At 41.1% G+C, this 20,489-nt stretch overlaps 1 protein-coding gene across 5 annotated transcripts in view; it reads left to right on the top strand.

Annotated features, from left to right (window-relative positions):
* The window catches only part of SBNO2 (strawberry notch homolog 2), a 79,423-nt gene that overhangs the window by 46,107 nt on the left and 12,827 nt on the right, over positions 1 to 20,489 (top strand). For all 5 annotated transcript variants that reach the window (XM_069962404.1, XM_069962402.1, XM_069962403.1 and 2 more), the window contains 17 exons: positions 1,286 to 1,376; positions 7,475 to 7,618; positions 9,009 to 9,126; positions 9,268 to 9,373; positions 10,268 to 10,421; positions 11,196 to 11,372; positions 13,491 to 13,588; positions 13,694 to 13,767; positions 14,309 to 14,503; positions 14,600 to 14,727; positions 14,822 to 14,950; positions 15,341 to 15,476; positions 15,597 to 15,709; positions 15,801 to 15,872; positions 15,982 to 16,090; positions 17,010 to 17,081; positions 17,312 to 17,455. In XM_069962404.1, coding sequence (XP_069818505.1) covers positions 1,286 to 1,376; positions 7,475 to 7,618; positions 9,009 to 9,126; positions 9,268 to 9,373; positions 10,268 to 10,421; positions 11,196 to 11,372; positions 13,491 to 13,588; positions 13,694 to 13,767; positions 14,309 to 14,503; positions 14,600 to 14,727; positions 14,822 to 14,950; positions 15,341 to 15,476; positions 15,597 to 15,709; positions 15,801 to 15,872; positions 15,982 to 16,090; positions 17,010 to 17,081; positions 17,312 to 17,455 — 2,060 coding nt within the window. The remainder of the gene's footprint in view (positions 1 to 1,285; positions 1,377 to 7,474; positions 7,619 to 9,008; positions 9,127 to 9,267; positions 9,374 to 10,267; positions 10,422 to 11,195; positions 11,373 to 13,490; positions 13,589 to 13,693; positions 13,768 to 14,308; positions 14,504 to 14,599; positions 14,728 to 14,821; positions 14,951 to 15,340; positions 15,477 to 15,596; positions 15,710 to 15,800; positions 15,873 to 15,981; positions 16,091 to 17,009; positions 17,082 to 17,311; positions 17,456 to 20,489) is intronic.

The following is a 20,489-nucleotide window of genomic DNA, read 5'->3' as shown; positions in this document are numbered from 1 at the left end:
CTATTTACAGACAAGTCAATAAGGATAAGCATGCAAAAAGCAGTCTTCTTTTCCATAGCATTGGAGATATTAGAGTTAAAGGACAACTCCGGCGAAAAAATTTTTTGGCTTATTTAACACACATTACAAAGTTATATAACTTTGTAATGTGGTTAAATACCCGGTCTGGCCCCCTTCCCCCACTTTCCGACCCCCGACCCCCCACCCCGGAAGTTAAAGAATGTATACATTACCTATTACGGTCGTCACGGTCCTCTTCTCTGGTGTCGGGTGACGTCAGAGCTGGGGGGCGGTCCGGGTCTTCTTCCTCTTCGGCGTCTTCATTGAGAGTGAATGGGAGAGAAAAGGCTGCTGGTGCACATGCGCACCAGCAGCCTTTTCATTGGCTGGAGCGCATCACATGGCTTCCAGCTTGCTCAGCCCTGATTGGCTGAGCTTGCTGGAAGCCATGTGATGCGCTCCAGCCAATGAAAAGGCTGCCGGTGCGCAAGTGCACTGGCAGCCTTTTCTCTCTCATGGACCCGGAAGCAAGAGACATCGCTGGACGGCGGAGGCAGGTGACGGTGAGGCGGACGGCGGGCGAATGGAGTGGCGATCGTCACCGGAGGGATGGTGAGTATGGTGTCTGTCTGTGTCTGTGGGGTTTTTTTTGGGGGGGGGCGGTCCCTCCGGAGTTGTCCTTTAATACAACAATATTTAGATGGATTAATGTTGTTTTTAATTAAATACACTTGAAGAGTTTAGCTCTGTGTGATGTCTGTGACATGTGTAAAGCAGCCTGAAACTTTTCAAACTAAAGTATCATGGTCTAATAAGCTGCATAAGAATGAAATAAAAGCACATTATAAGGATTGACACAGTGAGCTAACCCAATGTCTGTATCAGGACATATGAATATCATAGTGGGGAATACCCTGAGAAGGTTAACATACAGCAGCTTCAACTCAAGTGGATGTGTTACTGCCATTCAGAGATGTATGCGGGAGAAATTTGTGGAGGCCTGTACCTTTTCCCTGGCAGTATTAGCTGATTTCTGGCCATTTCTGCCACATTGTGCCATGTGATGTCTGTGAAAAATCTTCCCTTTCGAATGATGGCATGCAAGCAAGAACCCACTCAGCCGATCACCGTCTCAGTGATGACTCCTCAGCCAGTGATTCAGTGGGATCCAGTCCTAACTAGAACTGAGATTGTGAAGGAACATGGCAGGAGAGTACAGACTTTCCTGTTCACTTTTTAAAGAAAATACTCCCTTTATTTCACTGGTGTACTTTCTTCCCCATAGGTTTAGTGTTTCCAATGACCTGCGTTGTGATTCAGAGCGAGACCTGCGAGACATTGAGGCCAGCTGTATCCCAGTGCATGCTCTTAGTAAGGTAAGCTTGTTAGACCCCTTTTCACACATCCGCATGTTCTGTCTGCATTTATGGAACCATTGATTTCTTTGGCCCTGTACACACATCCCTAGTTACAGATACTTGTTTATTTTGAATACAGTGGTGTCTTGGATTACGAGCATAATTTGTTCCAGGACTGTGCTTGTAATCCAAATTTACTCTTAAACCAAAGCAAAACTTCCCATAAGAAATCACTGAAATAAAGACAATTGGTTCCCCACCCCCCAAATGATTTTTTTTTTTATGTTGAATAACATGTAAAACAAATGAAACAAAGATTTAGAAAACGCTGGATATGTTATGAGTTACTGTACAGTATAGGAATCGGCATGTGGAGTATTATGTATACTGTACAGTATAGCAGCAGTGAGTATAGCTGAGTGTGAGTGCAGGCACAATATACCAGGAATAAGGTGGATGGAAAAAACACAAGGGCTGACAGAGACTGCAGGGAGCATGAAGGAATAAGCATGACATATGTGGGCACAGTATAGCAGCACTCTGTCTGGGGAGAAAGGGGTTACAACTATGAAGAGGTTACCCCACAGTCCTGTCTTCCGATGCAAGCCCCAGCCTAAAGTGGATCTGCTATGATTTGGAAGGTGAGGGAGACTTCCTGGGTCATAGTACAGTGCTGTAGACCACCCTGTGCAGGCCATGCCCCTCCCCCACTCCGCCTTCCACCTAGTACAGGGAGCTCTTAAACCAAAGCAATGCTTTTAAACAAAGTCACAATTTTTAAAAAACTGTGACCTCTTAAACCAAAACGCTCTTAATCCAAGTTACTCCTAAACCAAGGTACCACTGTACTTGTTTTGTTTGAGGGGTAACTATCATTCCGTTAGCACAGCTGGATACTCTTTCTAAACTCCTGCATGTATGTAGTCTGCTCGTAATGCGAGCTGTCTCCAGAACTGCTTTAAGTGCTACAGCATTGGGTTTTGGAATAGACTACGTACATGCCTTAAAGCGACTCTGTACCCACAATCTGAGCCGAATCATAGAGGGGCGGGGGGGTTCCTCCCACTGAGGGTGGGTTGGCCCACCTCCAGTGCTTCAGTCCGGGCCTGATGGTACATTAACTTTAAAGTGACTCTGTAACCACAATCTGTCCCCCCAAACCACTTGTACCGTCAGCTGCTTTTAATCCAAGATCTGTCCTGGGGTCCGTTCGGCAGGAGATGCAGTTATTGTCCTAAAAAATAACTTTTAAACTTGCAGCCCTGTGCCAAACTGCATTAGGCTGGCAGGCAGATTTTCTACTATTCATCACCTGTGTAAGCACGGCACATGGGCTGGATCATTACAGCACCTGTGCAGTGCTCACTGTAGAGGAATAGGAAATAACCCGCCAGTGTAATTTTAAATGATGACGAGGGTGGGGAGGATTGACGGGAGGGGTGGTGCAAAGATAGGGCACAGATATTCTAGACCACGGCTGTTTGGCACAGGGCTGCAAGTTTAAAAGTTGTTTTTTAGGACAATAACTGCATCACCTGCCGAACAGACCCCAAGGACAGATCTTGGATTAAAAGCAGCTATCTGATGGTACAAGTGGTTTGGGGGGGACAGATTGTGGTTACGGAGTCACTTTAAAGTTAATGTACCATCAGGCCCGGACTGAAGCACTGGAGGTGGGCCGACCCACCCTCAGTGGGAGGATCCCCCTGCCCCTCTATAATTCGGCTCCATTGATTCTAATGTAGCTGTGTCATAGAGGGACGGGGGTTTCCTCCCGCTGGGGGTTGGTTGTTCTGCCTCCAGTGCTTCAGCCGGGCCTAATGGTACATTCACTTTAAGGCCAGGTTCAGACTATGTAACTGTGCGGCTGTATTTGCGGCTGTAATTGTGCGGCGGTATTTTTGGTGGTTCATGCATACGCTGGAAAGTATAGGATATACGGCTGCACAGTGCACACTATGTATGAATCTACGGCCCGATCGTAAACGGACCCGTAAAAAATGAACAAGACCATTGTTTGCGGCTGGACATGCGGCCGAGGATTGACAGGCGGTCCGTACGGAGTACTTCAAAAATAGCCGGCAATGATGCCGAATGCCGATGCCTCTAATAGTTAATATATTAAATTAATAAAACACATTTTCTTTGTAATAAAGTCCCTTTCGTTGGTCAATAATTTAATTCTAACGAATCCATCATTTGGCAATTAAATATACTGTTAAAATAAATAGATATATAAATAAATGTATATATATATTTATATTTATTTTTTGACAGTATATTTAATTGCACAATGATGGATTCGTTAGAATTAAATTATTGACCAACGAAACTGAATTTATTTAATCGAAAATGTGTTTTATTAATTAAATATTAATTAGTACAGGAAGCTCCATAAGCCGTTAATTCATATGCCGGCAATAGAGCTTTCTGTACTAATCATCACTTTACTTTAATGAAAACATCAAATGTTTCTTCTAAGTATGTTATCACAATAGCATTATTAGAAGAAACATTTAGAATTATATGTGCGCTCAGCTGATCGGCTGAGCGCACATATAATGAGCCGGTCCGCAGTACAGTGACTTCATTGTGCTGCGGACCAGCGAAGAGGACACATCGGGTTGAGTATAGAGCTCTCCCCACCCCCTCCCCAGCACTGCACCCCTCCCAGCAAGGAAGGGGGGGTCAGTTAACCCCTTCCTTGCTGGGATGGGTGCAGTCTGACATCAGTCTGGCCCCCAAGGGGTTAAGGGGGATGCAATACATCCTCCCTTAACCCCTTGGGGGCCAGACTGTAAGCAGCGATCTGTAAAGATGCTGCATACTGTAAGGTGCACAACACCGCTCACAATGATGGGTGTTGTGCTCCTGTTTGTGTGTTTTTTGTGTGTTTCTCCCTTTTTGTTTTTCAGATATCGGTATCCTGTGGATTACGTCGGATTCCGTGGACTACGTCGATGACCAGCGTTTTTTTAATGTTTTTTTTTAATAAAATGGTCAATGAGGGGTGTGGGGGTGTTTTTATTTGAATAAAAAAATTTTTTAACTTGTGTCTTGTCTTTATTTCTTTACTTTATAGACTTAGTAGTGGAAGCCGTCTAATAGACGGAATCCATTACTAAGTTGGGGCCTAGTGTTAGCCGGTATAAAATGGCTAACACTAACCCCCTATTATTACCCCAGTACCCAATGCCACCAGGGGTACTGGGAAGAGCCGGGTGCCAGTGGTCCCGGAGCGTCAAAATTGGCGGCAGCAGGCTGGTAAGATTTAGGCTGGGGAGGGCCTAAACCAATGGCTCTTCCCACCATGGTGTTACCAGGCTGCTGTCGTTTGGTTTTTAACCCGGCTGGTTATAAAAATAGGGGGGACCCTATGCGTTTTTTTTTTTTAAATAATTAAAAAAAAACGCATAGGGTCCCCCCTATTTTTATAACCAGCCGGGTTAAAAACCAAACGACAGCAGCCTGGTAACACCAGGGTGGGAAGAGCCATTGGTTTAGGCCCTCCCCAGCCTAAATCTTAGCAGCCTGCTGCCGCCCGCTCCAGGAGCGCCAATTTTGACGCTCCGGGACCACTGGCACCCGGCTCTTCCCAGTACCCCTGGTGGCATTGGGTACTGGGGTAATAATAGGGGGTTAGTGTTAGCCATTTTATACCGGCTAACCATTACGTATAGAGAAAAGAAGTTGCACTCACCCAAGAAGTCTTCATAAATTCTTATCTTTATTTTTTGCAAGCGGACATAGTGCGGACAAAATAAAGAGCAGACGCCCTGTGAATGGAGTGGTACTCTCCATTCACAGGGCGTCTGCTCTTTATTTTGTCCGCACTATGTCCGCTTGCAAAAAATAAAGATAAGAATTTATGAAGACTTCTTGGGTGAGTGCAACTTCTTTTCTCTATATGTAATGGATTGATGATGGACTATTTTCTGGTGAGCATCCCCATGTCTTGGCTAATTGAGCCGGTCTCCACTGAGTGATCCTGCACGTGTGATTCCTACCTGTAGTGCCGCCCGCATTTCTCTCTGTTTTATTGTTATACCGGCTAACACTAGGCCCCAACTTAGTAATGGATTCCGTCTATTAGACGGCTTCCACTACGAAGTCTATAAAGTAAAGAAATAAAGACAAGACACAAGTTAAAAAAAATTTTTATTCAAATAAAAACACCCCCACACCCCTCATTGACCATTTTATTAAAAAAAAACATTAAAAAAAACGCTGGTCATCGATGTAGTCCACGGAATCCGACGTAATCCACAGGATACCAATATCTGAAAAACAAAAAGGGAGAAACACACAAAAAACACACAAACAGGAGCACAACACCCATCATTGTGAGCGGTGTTGTGCACCTTACAGTATGCAGCATCTTTACAGATCGCTGCTTACAGTCTGGCCCCCAAGGGGTTAAGGGAGGATGTATTGCATCCCCCTTAACCCCTTGGAGGCCAGACTGATGTCAGACTGCACCCATCCCAGCAAGGAAGGGGTTAACTGACCCCCCCCTTCCTTGCTGGGAGGGGTGCAGTGGTGGGGAGGGGGTGGGGAGAGCTCTATACTCACCCCGATGTGTCCTCTTCGCTGGTCCGCAGCACAATGAAGTCACAGTGCTGCGGACCGGCTCATTATATGTGCGCTCAGCCAATCAGCTGAGCGCACGTATAATTCTAAATGTTTCTTCTAATAATGCTATTGTGATAACATAATTAGAAGAAACATTTGTTTTCATTAAAGTAAAGTGATGATTAGTACAGAATGCTCTTTTGCCGGCAATATGAATTAACGGCTTATGGAGCTTCCTGTACTAATTAATATTTAATTAAGAAAACACATTTTCGATGAAATAAATTCAGTTTCGTTGGTCAATAATTTAATTCTAACGAATCCATCATTGTGCAATTAAATATACTGTAAAAAAATAAATATATATATAAATATACATTTATTTATATATCTATTTATTTTAACAGTATATTTAATTGCAAAATGATGGATTAGTTTAAATTTAATTATTGAACAACGAAAGGCACTTTATTACAACGAAAATGTGTTTTATTATTTTAATAGATTAACCATGAGAGACATCGGCATTAGTGCAGAGGATCGCAAACCCCGGTAATAGCAATTCATGTAAACTGTTTCCCTGCTTTCCCAGATGCATCCAGAGGTGTTTGCATCACTTTCTTAAGATTTTATTTGTTATTTTTAGTTGAACCAGATTTCCAAGTAAATGACCGTATGTTTTGAGCCGCGTGTCTATTTTTTCCCACGGCCGGAGTTTCATCCGCACATTTACAGCCGCATAAAAAATACAGCCGCACAGTTACATAGTGTGAACCTAGCTCAAGGCTGTATTGCACCAAGCGATTATCGGTCGATTTGGGCCGATATTATCAGCTGTTAATTAATTGTCAATAATTGTTTGGTGTAATAGCACCTGTTAAAAGGCAGCGATCAGTTGACATGCGTTTTGAAAAAAATAATAGAACCATAGCAGCAGTCTGCTGGCCACTGCTTCATATAGCATATAGTTATGTATTGTATGCAAACAGCACAACATCCATAAGGAAGAAAATGCTGTTTATATACAAATCTTAGCTCAGAGATCAAATAGATGCAGAAAATATACTTAACATGTTGAGCAATTATAACTTGCTATTTGTAACAGAACCCTACAGAAAGTAGAGGTAAAAAAATTGTTTTCAGTGACATATTGAGAATTGCGCCCTTTAATTATATTAAACATGTCAGTACTTTTACCAGCTACAGATAGTTTTCCATGTTTAGCCATACACATAGTAAAGGCATTTTCAGATGATTGATTCCTCTGTGGAAAAGCCGTACAGTTCAGCATGTGTCTTACCACTGGGACCCCAGCAAACTGAGATTCCGGTTTCCAGTTAATTGGTAGTGCATAGGGGTCACTTTTTACTAAAGTCATATGAAAACAAGCAACTCATTCCCATTTTTACAACCTTTTGAAAAACTCATTCCCATTCTTACAACCCCTTTAAAAACCTGTTTAAGCATAGCTTATAGTTGCACATTCAGTGCCTTATTCTCTATTGGGCATTGCAATATAATGATATTTGTTTGTTTGTTTGCAGATAAAATATGGAGATACTTCTGCAACTGAAGGTGTACTTTTTGCAACTTATTCAGCACTTATTGGAGAGAGTCAAGCCGGAGGTCAACATCGAACTCGTATTAAACAGATTAGAGACTGGTGTGGAGAGAACTTTAACGGAGTTGTATCCTTATTTCTCAGAAGCACTAGTATGTATGCGGGCACTCTGGTCACTGAATCTGCAGGCACGGGATAAGCACACAGGACCCGCAAACCGTCACCCCATCGATGGTGCTCTGCTTGTAGACGCCTGTCATAAAGTCCTTCCAAAGAAAGTCAGTAGCGGAACTCACCCATAGGTTCAAGACACTTTATTTCGAAGGCAGGTAACAGGCTAACAATAGTGCAATCCAGGGGAAGAGCTACGAATCGTTTCACGCTACACGCGCATCAACTGGCTCATCAGCCTGTTGATGCGCATGTAGCGTGAAACGATTCGTAGTTCTTCTGTGGATTGCACTATTGTTTGTCTGTTACCTGCCTTCGAAATAAAGTGGAAGTAGTGTATCTTTATTTCTGTTATATATTAATTTTGCTCTAATATATTTATTTATACATACATAATACAATACACTTGTGATCTATCAATTATAATTAGTACATTAGATTATTAATAGACATTGTACATTAGAACTTAGAAACGTATAATATAGTTAATTCTTATGATCTATACATGAATTATGTACATTATTACAGTCATAAACTGACATTTTCTTAAAATGTACCATTTTTCACATTATAAATTTAATGAAATGAAACAGCTAAAATGACCTATGTTTTACTTGTAATGTGCGCAGTCAAATAGGACGCGTACCTGAAACTAAGAATATATTGCTGTAGGCCTTGTTCCCTTAGGAATACTGTTTATAACATGAATATTTTTTCTATTTATAAATGCTTATAATTGGATATTCTAGGAATGATGTTGGTATAGCACAATCTGCAATTTATTTTTATTAACTGTCTTTTCTGTGTCAGGCACAGTACATTTGCTAAGGTTGACATGCATTTTCCAAGTTTCATGAATCAAAACTGTTTGCGTGACTGTGACCTGCTTGCAATGCCTCGGCAATTTTGTCTTGTTTGTCCTTTTTGTTTTCTTTTTCTTTATACAAGAAAATTATAATAAGTAACATTACAGTAAGTAGGCACAGGGGCAGAGTCACAGCACATTAGGGATGCACAGTAGTCATGTTGCCTATGCCCTCCTACTAGCCACTGAGCCTTAATTGACACCCCTGAGTGCTAGGAACTTCATGCAAAGCTCACCTCTCAAGGTATCAGTTAAGCCTTTGTGCCTGGGAGAAGGACAGAGGCAGCGTGACTACATCTGGTGCATCTTCGCTCCATTTTGAAAATGCCATGTTGCTGTGCCCGACAGCTAGAAGGTACTGGGGGAGGGCTTATATAGCATAAGGGAACTGAAAGATTCCCTTTAAGGTAAGATGCATAGGTGTTAATTAAATGTTAAATAAATGTTTCTTTGGTTATTTCCTTGACCCTTTAATTCACAGATTGTGTTTGATGAATGTCACAAAGCCAAGAATGCCTCATGTACTAAAATGGGCCGTGCAGTCTTAGAACTGCAGAACAATTTGCCTTTGGCCCGTGTTGTGTATGCCAGTGCCACTGGTGAGTTTAAATCATCTAATGCCTTTTCCAGTTTTGTGTTTCTTCTCACGTTGTGGTGTAGAATGTGATGGTTTAGTAAAAATAAATAAATAAATAATGTTTTCACCATTTAGCTTCAATTTTCTTGTCACTCTGTCTTAGGTGCCTCCGAGCCCAAGAACATGATTTATATGAGTCGGCTGGGTATCTGGGGAGAGGGCACGTCTTTCAGCACTTTTGATGAGTTCTTGCACGCAATTGAAAAGAGGTACTCTATCCAGAGTGCAATACACAGTGATCACAGGGTGGCATTAAAAAGTGTTTGTCTCACAATGCTTGGATATTAAACATTAATGTGAATCCATCTTCACAAATAATAAATAAATAAATATATATATATATATATATATATATATATATATATATATATATATATATATATATATATATATATAATATGTGTGTATATGTAATTTTTATTTTTTTTTCTAATCTATTTACACAGGCCACAAAAGGCTGGTCTTTTCTAGTGTTTGGCGAGTGAACTAGACTATACCAGAATATATACTAGAATCCCCCCCCCCTTTTTTCCCCATTTCCGCGCTGATTCAGCGCGTAATTTTCGCTTGTATTCCGCGCTGAAACAGAAAATCTGTTGGTCTGTATAGGCTTCCGCTAGCGGTAGAATGAACATGTTCATTCTTCTGGCGGAAAGCGGATTAGTTCAGTGCGGAAATTCCACCGTGTAAACTGCAGAGCAGAATTTCCATTCAACACAATGGAAATTAGCTCTGCACCTATTTTAACGGCTGAAATTTCAGCGCTGATTCAGCGCAGAAATTCAGCTGCTTTTGCTCTGTGTGAACGAGCCCTAATAGCCAGACAATGCAGCTGCTTTAAAGCACACGCACCCTGCTGCTGTATCTGGACAGACAGTGAAGGATGGAAGTGCTTTTCCACAATGTGATTACCCCAGTATAATACAAATAAATGAATAAATATATAGCTATTTATATTGCAACATCTGAGACTGATAGTCTGCTACACAGTATTTCACTTAAGTAAAATCAAAGTATGTGAGACATTCCCTGTTAATGTTACGTTTTCTTTTCTTAGAACTTGTATATCTTTAAAATATTTTTCTTTTTATTCTCTTGTTTAGGGGTGTAGGGGCCATGGAGATTGTTGCTATGGATATGAAGTTGAGTGGTATGTACATTGCACGGCAGCTCAGCTTCACTGGTGTCAATTTCCGGATTGAAGAGATTCCCCTGGATGAGTCTTTCAAGCAGATGTACAACAGAGCTGCATTGCTGGTAAGAAACAGAAGAGCTCAAATTGTTATGAAAGTGCTACCTGGGATCTAAAGGATTATTTCAGCTAGGATCATTTATCATCCAACTACTGAATGAGTGATAAATGCTACGCTAGTGAGACCCCAACAATTGCAAGGGTGGGATACTTCATTCTGCAACACTGTGAATAGGAGGAGATTGAATGAAGCATCATGCTTCTTGCTACTGCATTTAGAGTCTAGGCCACTGATATTAAAGGGGTTGTCTGACCAAAAATGTTTTTGCTTTTAATATATGGCAGCAAATATAACAAAATGGTATACTTCCCTGGCTTAGTAAAAGACGACCAAGGTGAAGACGAGGAAAACTGGCATTGGGAGGATACATATACTGCTTTATGGTTCCTGCCGCCTTGGCCACAATAAAAAAACAAAAAAAAAAGCCAAGTGCCACATTTTATTTAAACTTTTCCAAGCTTCTCTCTTTCAGCTGGGGATCAACATTTTGTTGAGGTCCCAGTGATCATACTTGCATCAATATATAGCAGTAACCATCTTTCTACTGGATAGATGATAAATGCAACTGGCTTTCTCTTTTTAAAGGGGTTTTCTTACTAAAGATGTTGATGGCATATTCTACTCATATGTTATGAGTGTCCTAGTAATATGCCATTAATGTCCAAACCTGTGAATCTAGGAAAGGTTCATGACCGCTTTAGCCCTGTTTGCTCCACTTCATTGCTATTCTGGAAATTAAAATAATTTACTCCTCTTTGTTGCTGTTATCACCTTCTAGTGGGCCGAAGCACTGACAGTGTTCCAGACAGCAGCTGACTGGATTGGATTGGAGTCTCGAAAATCTCTGTGGGGCCAGTTCTGGTCAGCACATCAACGATTCTTCAAATACTTATGTATTGCTGCCAAAGTACAGCGTTTGGTAGCATTAGCCAAACAAGAACTTAACAAGGGCAAAGTGAGTAAAAGTGTGTACCAATGGTCATGGCTTAAATCGCTACAAGTATGCTTTACGGAGGAGTGTGTTACTCATGTGTTACACAAAAAAGTTTAACCTCATTCCTTTTGTAAAAGTGACAGTTCTTGCAGTTGCTGTCTTCTTGGTATCCCATTTCCAGATTTATTCCCCTCCTGTGCTAAGGATTTATCTGATATGTTATGCAGGTTGACAATTCAGGAGCCATATCTGATCCTATTGCCACTATGATCTTGGCCTTGTACTAAAGCGGAGATTCCTGAAATAAAAAAGCTCAAACGTTTAGCCAGGATCCTGTCTGAATATAGCTCTCTGAAGTGCTGGCTTCAGTAACAGTTGCATATCCATGTAGCTGTCACTTCCCATTTTGATTTTAGGGTGCTACTGCTGCGATCTTTGTCTTAAAGTGATACTGTCACCATCCTTACTCTCTATGCGGTTCTCTGCACCATCCACATTCTATTCATGACTCCATGACGTAATTGCTTGTCTAGTGATACCAGTTATATGGTTTAGTGTTAGCGATAGTTTATACTCAAATGATTTTTTTATTGTTTCCATAGTAAAAACAAAGTATCACAATTCACAATATATAATCCCCCCCACCCACGCAGTGTTAGCGATAGTTATTATTTCTAGAAGACCTATAAAACATTTCTGACTGATGGAAATGGTTTCTGTCAGTCAGAAAGGACATTTTACCCTATTTTCCTAAAAGATCAGTTTGGTCACATAGGAGTGTAATATGAGCAATTTTTTGCACCAGTGTTATGAACATAACACCTATGAGATGACTTATAGTTCATCAGAACTGGAATGATGATGCTCTAAAACTGGTAATGATCTGCAGGAAGTTTGGGTGTTTGGCCCCTAATACTTTTGGCCTGGGACCTCTATGCCGATGACACTCGAATCTTCCTTAGCGGCCCTGATGTCAACTCTGCTATCCAAGATCCCAGAGTGTCTCAGCTATATCTTCCTCCTTCTCCTCTTGGTTTCTAAAACTCAACATGGGCAGAACAGAAATAATCATCTTTCCCCATCTCACTCCAACCCTCCATCTAATCTTCAGTCGCAATTAATGGCAGCACTATGTCCCACTTCCCCCAAGTCTGTTGCTGCGTAGTCACCTTTGATTCTGCCCTGTCTTTTAAACCACACATTCAGACCCTGACAACCTCCTGCTGCCTTCACCTCAAAAACGTTTCCCGAATCAGTAATTTTCTCAACCCGGACTCTTAGAACTGCTGGTACATGCCCTCATTATCTCCTGCCTGGACTACTGCAGTATCCTCCTCTGTTGCCCTTTTATTGAACAACCTTGTAACCCGTCTATCCTTAATTCTGCTGCATGACTAATCCACCTCTTCTTTTGCTCTGCCTCTGCCGATCCCTTCATTTCCCATTACCCAACAAATTCATATTAAATTGTTGACTGTGACATACAAGGCCATCCAAAACCTTCGTACATCTCTGAACTTATACCACGCCCCTCACACAACCTCTGATCTTTCAACGACCTCCTTTTGTGCTCCCCCTTGTTCGTACCTCACACAACCGCCTTCAATATTTTGCCTGAGCCTCACCCATACTCTGACGCTGACATTCTCTACCCTGACACATCCAGCTTTCATCCACAATCAAAAGCTTCAAGAGCAACCTGAAAACCAATCTTCTTTACACTAGGGTACAAATTATAATAATTCGGCATCACACTTTGACTGGCTGCCCTTTGCACTCTGCCCCCCCCCCTTACCTTGTAGATTGTAAGCCCTCGCAAGCAGGGTCCTCCCTCTCTATGTACCAGTCTGCCATTTTACCTTACTCATGTAATGTGCTTTGGTTTTGTAATGCTCTGTTTGTCACCCCCTATCACTTGTATAATGCTTTGTATAGTGCTTTAAACATAAACTGTTTTGAAGTGAATTTTAGTAAAACATTTATGATTTTATTTCTTTGTGCTGGAAATGTGACATTTGCTGTCCCTGCAGGATAATAATGCAGTTAATGAAAAAGCTGAATAGTGTGCATTATTTAGGCTATTCATGGACTTTATTTATCAGGAATGTTGTATTGTAATGAGCCTTTGTTTGCCTGCAGTGTGTCGTTATTGGTTTACAATCTACTGGGGAAGCTCGGACACGAGAAGTAATGGATGAAAATGATGGTCATCTTGACCGCTTTGTGTCAGCTGCTGAGTGAGTATGCAAATCCTAAATGTTTTCTGTAAAAGAAGAAAATACATATATTGCAGAGTTAGGTTGCAAGTTTTCTGATATGCCCTGTTTTAATTAATTCCTCAGAGGAGTCTTTAAGTCCCTAATCCTGAAACATTTCCCATCAAGCAAAAGAAAACGTGAGAAAACGAAAAGGAAAAGTAAGTAATGGATAGTTATTTTGCCTTTTTTTAAAGGGTTAGCTAGCCTTACAAAATCCGTGGCCCATACTCATCACATGATATTATTAGATAAGCCGATGTCTGACTTCCGACACCGCTACCAATCAAGTGTAAAGGGGCTGCAGTGCTTGTATGAGCGCTGCAGTGTCACCACATGTACCACTGCTTGTCCTCGCCAAGTTTCAGTACCTTGCACTACCACTACTAACTGCGTGGTGATTGCAAAGATGAGCTTTTGTAAATACTGAGGAGATTTAGGGCCCCTTCAAACTGTTGAGTGGTAGGAGTGCCATGAGTCTGACCCCTGGAATTTTAATATATCATGAGTATAAGCCATGAATTTTGTATGGATGACTACCCCTTGAACCTTTTTCTATTGGTTTAAAGTAGTGTTTAGTGCTGCTTGCACTTTTTTTCTATAACCATGGCTCTACATAGGTTCTTTTTTTTTTTTTTTTTTTATATACTGATAACCTGTAAAGCATCTGTACTGTACTGCACTTTTTCTAATACTTTACAGAACGCGGAAAGCCACGTAGTGGAAAGATGTCACGTGGAGATTTTATGGGATTAATCCGAAATAGTGAGGAAAGCAGCTCAGATTCTGAAGGCGTTTTGGACAGTGACTTCAATTCCTCTCCTGAGTCCTCACAGGACAATGATGATGTCATATTTGTGGAACACACATTTAATGGACACATAGTGCCTGATCGTGGTAAGCCGTAAATGAAAGGCAGAGAGTGTTAAGAGCCCTGATTTGTAAAAGCTGTGTACATCACCCAATAACACTTTAATTTTCTCACAATGTTAGGTCCAGAACAAGTGGAACAAATGAAGATGGATTTGTTGGCCAAAGTTGAAGAATTAGGAAAGGTTTTACCTCTAAATACATTGGATGTACTTATAGACCAGCTTGGCGGTCCAGACAATGTAGCAGAAGTATGTGGCCTACGTTTTACTATCTTGATAGATTTTATCGTTTGTGGTTTTTCTCTACCTTAGACGTTTCCCCCCCCCCCCCCCTCTTTCTTAGATGACTGGTAGGAAAGGACGAGTAGTTCGTCGGCATGATAGCGTGGGGTTTGAATCTCGAGCTGAGCAGAACCTCTCAATAGATAATGTAAATTTACGGGAAAAGGAACGTTTTATGAATGGCACCAAGGTGAGCTTGTGACCTTTTATTATACCTGTACTGTCAAATCTTGCTCTTTGAAATTATTTATAATTTTACTGAGTATAGTTAGGACAGCTTCATCTCCTGATTGCCTCTGTACACATCTGTGTACATCTAGTGAGGTGGCCAAGATCATCTGGTAATTTCAGTGTGTGGACATTTCTTTCTTCATATCTCCACTGTTAATAGGTTTCATAAATGTGTATTATTCATCAACAGCTGTTTCCTTTTTTGAATAAAAATGAATGCAGTCTAGGACATGGCCAGTAAAATGAATTTATTGCTTCAATTATTAACTTTGCTTCTCATCATCACATTTTTTATCTTTCTATATTTGGTCACTACTTGTCACTGTTCGCTGCACATTTTAACATGTAGCTCGTAGCAATTATATCTGAGGCATCGAGTTCAGGGATTTCCCTACAAGCAGACCGCCGGGTGAAAAACCAACGTCGACGAGTACATATGACACTGGAACTACCGTGGAGTGCTGACAGAGCCATCCAACAGTTTGGTGAGTGTATTTGCATTCTCTTTAGATTGTATTCAAAATTATTTTAACTTATTTCAAGCTAGTTTCCTGTATTTAATTTTTTATGCTTCTGAAATTGTCACCTTTACAATACATCTTCAGGTCGCACACACAGGTCTAACCAAGTCTCTGCCCCGGAGTATGTTTTTCTCATATCAGAACTTGCAGGAGAAAGGAGATTTGCTTCTATTGTGGCAAAGAGACTAGAAAGCCTGGTGAGTTTGTATTAACTAGCCCAGTATAACATGTTCTAGTCTTTGCCTTCTGATCTGTGAAATCACCAAACTGTGTTGTATACATATACAGGGTGCACTTACTCATGGGGACCGAAGAGCTACAGAATCAAGAGATCTCAGCAAGTACAATTTTGAAAACAAGGTTAGATTGACATTATCTCTATAGAATAATTTTATGTACTGATAGCTGTATTATAATGCATGTTTATGCTTTTTTTTGCCTGTATTAAATTACTTTTATGTCTGTCCAGTATGGGTCAAGATCACTGGAACAGATCTTATCTGCTATTCTGAACCAAACACAAAGGGATGTGCATCCCCCGCAAGGATATCCTGGAGGACCTGCCACTTTTTTTCAGGGTAAGTTAGTGTGATTTTGGGTTTCGCTTTCACTTATCCAGGAAAGTGAATGCTGGCATGTGGACATGTTTTTGCGTGAAACTATGAATCCTGGTACATGATATTGTGGTCATTTTAAAGTCAATACACCTATGAGGGCTTGTTTTTTGTGGGACAAGATTCTGTACTTTCTGTTGGCACCATCTTTAGGTACACATGATTTTTTTATAGCTTTTTTTATTTCGTTTTTTTTTTATGTGGGATAAATAAAGAGATATTATAATTCAGGTAGTTATGGATGTGGTAACATCAAATAAGTGTTTAAATTTTTTTATAAGGGGATATTGTGTAGTTTTTTTATGGGGCACTTGTAGATAGGTGTGCCCACCGGATTTTTTTTTTTTTTAAAAGGTGTGTGTAGATTAGTAAATCTGCTAGGAGGGAATGGGGGTGGGCCATAAAGGCAAATGAGTACACCAGTCTTACTAAGTCTCCCCATAGTGTGGTGTATTATCCTGTTAACATAAAACAGGCAGCCTATCCTGCCTTGCTGGAGGCAAAACAGAGTATGTACAAATATATGGCATACCTGAGGCCCTTCATTAGACCCCATGCTGCTATAGAAATTTATCTGCATCCCAGCGTTTGCATCAGCCCGGTGCTGATAGGTTGACAAAATTCTAAAAGACCTCTTAAATGCCAGAGTTGCAGTTTGACCACAGCATCTAAGAGGTTAAACTACAAGGGCCAAAGGTTATATGCCTTTGATAGAGCAAGGGCCCTTCTGTCATACAGTATCCAAGTTCTGTGCAGGACCAGTGCCGGACTACTTTTGCCCCATTGACAAATTGATGTATTGAGATTATTAAGAGTTCCTTTTGGTTTCCTTTTTTATTTTTATTCTGTATGTGTCTGACCAGATGATTTATTATTTCTTCAGATATGAAGCAAGGCTTGCTGTCTGTGGGAATTTGCTGTAGAGAAACAAAATACAATGTGGTTGTTGACAAAGGTATGTGACTAATTTCCCTCAGTCTGGGCCTAGTACCTCAAATTAAGGTATATTTGTGCAAGTAGACATACTGATCATTCTGTTGTCTGAACTAGTGGTTTCAAGGCTCCAACATTTTGGTTGCTTTAGAAAAGTCTACAGCATATGATGCATTTTGTGTTCCATTACTTTTTTGAACCAATCTTTAATTTGCTTTCATTTTTACTTTTTATTATTTTCATGTTTGCCAGAGTGCTCTGTGACAAAGTTTTTGAATCGGATGTTAGGCCTGGAAGTCCACAAGCAAAACAGTCTCTTTCAGTTTTTCACTGATACATTTGACTTCCTTATTGAAAAGGATAAGAAGGATGGAAAATATGACATGGGCATTCTAGGTAAGATGAATACTTCGATATTACAGTATAGAGTATACAGTATATTTTGCAATACTTTAAAACCTGTTGGTCATTATTGTGTATTCTGTTTGTGCTTAGAATTATTATTTTTTTCTTCTTTCAAGGACGTAGTGTTGCTGCTTCTGATGACATAAGGACCCTGCCCACTGAAACTGCCCACTTTGCCAGTCGCTGTCTACATCAGTGACCTGCCTTAGTTAGCAGTTCCTGCAGGGTTGTCACATCATTAGAAGCAGGCAGCTGAGAGCATTTAGGTCTAGAAGCCTACTGAATAGCAAGAGCTGGTAATCTGTAGGTGATTAAGGGTTATTTTTACATTCTGCAGCACCCAGAGCCCTTTCTTCAAAGAAAAAACAAAATCGTCCCCAGACAACCCCACAGGATTTGTTGGCTCTATAAAGCGAGGTTATAGAGGTTGATAGCAGCCGGGTCCTCACCATTAATAACAGCCACAGAGATCACGCTGCCGTCCATCATTAACCCCTTAAACACTGCCAGGTGCGCCATTTAAGTGTCACTGATAGGTGCGGCTCCTGTCACTGGAAGATTGTCTTTCCTGACTGCCAGTGGTAAGCTACTTATCTCCTGTGGTATATACATAGGAACAAAAAAAAGTCAGCTCACCATGTGTGTTTAAAGCCCAACAGTTCTGTTGTTTCCCAGGTATAATAGAAGCATGTGGATAGCTGAGCCGCACGCCAGCTGATCAGTCAGTGAAGGAAAAGGGGATCAAAGGGGATCCACAGCTTCTAAATAAAAATGACAAAAATACATGATTAAAAACACACTTGACGCGTTTCTAGATTATCTCCCCTAGTCATGGCAATAAGAATATACAAAATGATTCTTTATATACACAAGGACAAGAAACACCCCTTCCAAAAAAACCAGCCCACTGCATGAATGGTAACAGAGTTAATACATCTCACCTGTGTGGTTAACCAAGGCTCTTAAAGTGACTGTACCACCAGGCCCAGGCTGAAGGACTGGAGGAGGGCCGACCCACCCCTAGTGGGAAGAAACCCCAGCCCCTCCATGACGTGACACCATTAGAATCAATGGAACCCATCATAGAGGGGCTAGGGTTTCCTCCCACTAAGGGTGGGTCGGCCCGCCTCCAGTGCTTCAGCCTGGGCCTGGTACTGTGTCACTGATAGGTGCGGCTCCTGTCACTGGAAGATCGTTTTCCCTGACTGTCAGTGGTAAGTTACTTATCTCCTGTGCAGTCAGATCTGCAATCTTCTATTAGAGTCTGCCTCGGGGAGACACTATGGGAAGATCACAGATCACACCGATCAATACAATGCAATAGCATAGCATTGAACAGTGTTTGCAATCTAACGATTGCATGTAATATAGTTCCCTAGGGGTACTTAAAATGTGTAAATAAAAAAAATTCTAATTCTTTAATCAGTTTGTACGCAAAAAAAAAATGCGTTTTGATGTTTGTTTGTTGTTTTTTTTAAATACTTTTTTTTTCATAATAGAAGTTCATAGAAAAACTGATTTAAAGCGACTCTCTACCCACAATCTGCCCCCCCCCCCCCCCCCCCCAAAACCGCTTGTACCTTCGAATAGCTGCTTTTAATCCAAGATCTGTCCTGCGGTCCATTTGGCAGGTGATGCAGTTATTGTCATAAAAAATTACTTTTCAAACTGCAGATCCGTGCCCTACGGTCGTATCTGTGCCCTAACTTTGCACCACCCCTCTGTCCCTCCTCCCCGCCCTCCTCATCATTAGGAATGCTCCAGGCAGATTGCCTCCTATTCCCCACCTGTGTTACCACAGCACATGGGTTGGATCATTAAGACACCTGTGCAATGTTCAAACAGAAGTAAATGTTCCAGTGGCATTCCTAATGATGAATAGGGTGGGGAGGAGGGATGGAGGGAGTGGTGCAAAGGTAGGGCACGGGGCTGCAATTTTAAAAGTAATTTTTTATGACAATAAATGCATCATCTGCCGAACGGACCGCAGGACAGATCTTTGATTAAAAGCAGCTATCCGAAGGTACAAGTGGTTTGGGGGGGTCAGATTGTGGGTAAAAGACGGCACACTTTTTTAAAATCCATTTTTCATCTTTTTTTTTTCTTTTTGCATGAAAAATTGCAATAACACAAGGTGAACCCAGCCTAAACCATTATTTATATACACTACTGTTCAAAAGTTTGGGGTCACATTGAAATGTCCTTATTTTTTAAGGAAAAGCACTGTACTTTTCAATGAAGATCACTTTAAACTAGTCCTAACTTTAAACAAATACACTCTATACATTGCTAATGTGGTAAATGACTATTCTAGCTTCAAATGTCTGTTTTTTGGTGCAATATCTACATAGATGTATAGAGGCCCATTTCCAGCAACTATCACTCCAGTGTTCTAATGGTACAATGTGTTTGCTCATTGGCTCAAAATGCTAATTGATGATTAGAAAACCCTTGTGCAATCATGTTCACACATCTGAAAACAGTCTAGCTCGTTACAGAAGCTACAAAACTGACCTTCCTTTGAGCAGATTGTGTTTCTGGAGCATCACGTTTGTGGGGTCAATTAAACGCTCAAAATGGCCAGAAAAAGAGAACTTTCATCTGAAAGTCGACAGTCTATTTTTGTTCTTAGAAATGAAGGCTATTCCATGCGAGAAATTGCTAAGAAATTGAAGATTTCCTACAACGGTGTGTACTACTCCCTTCAAAGGACAGCACAAACAGGCTCTAACCAGAGTAGAAAAATAAGTGGGAGGCCGTGTTGCACAACTAAGCAAGAAGATAAGCACATTAGAGTCTCTAGTTTGAGAAACAAGACGCCTCACAGGTCCCCAACTGGCATCTTCATTAAATAGTACCCGCAAAACACCAGTGTCAACATCTACAGTGAAGAGGCGGCTGCGGGATTTCGGGCTTCAGGGCAGAGTGGCAAAGAAAAAGCCATATCTGAGACTGGCCAATAAAAGAAAAAGATTAAGATGGGCAAAAGAACACAGACATTGGACAGAGACTGGAAAGAAGTGTT

The sequence above is a fragment of the Dendropsophus ebraccatus genome, chromosome 3 (genome assembly GCF_027789765.1).
Source record: "Dendropsophus ebraccatus isolate aDenEbr1 chromosome 3, aDenEbr1.pat, whole genome shotgun sequence".
Lineage (NCBI taxonomy): Eukaryota > Metazoa > Chordata > Amphibia > Anura > Hylidae > Dendropsophus > Dendropsophus ebraccatus.
Note: the sequence above shows the minus strand (reverse complement) of the source record. Positions and strands in the feature narration are given on the sequence as shown.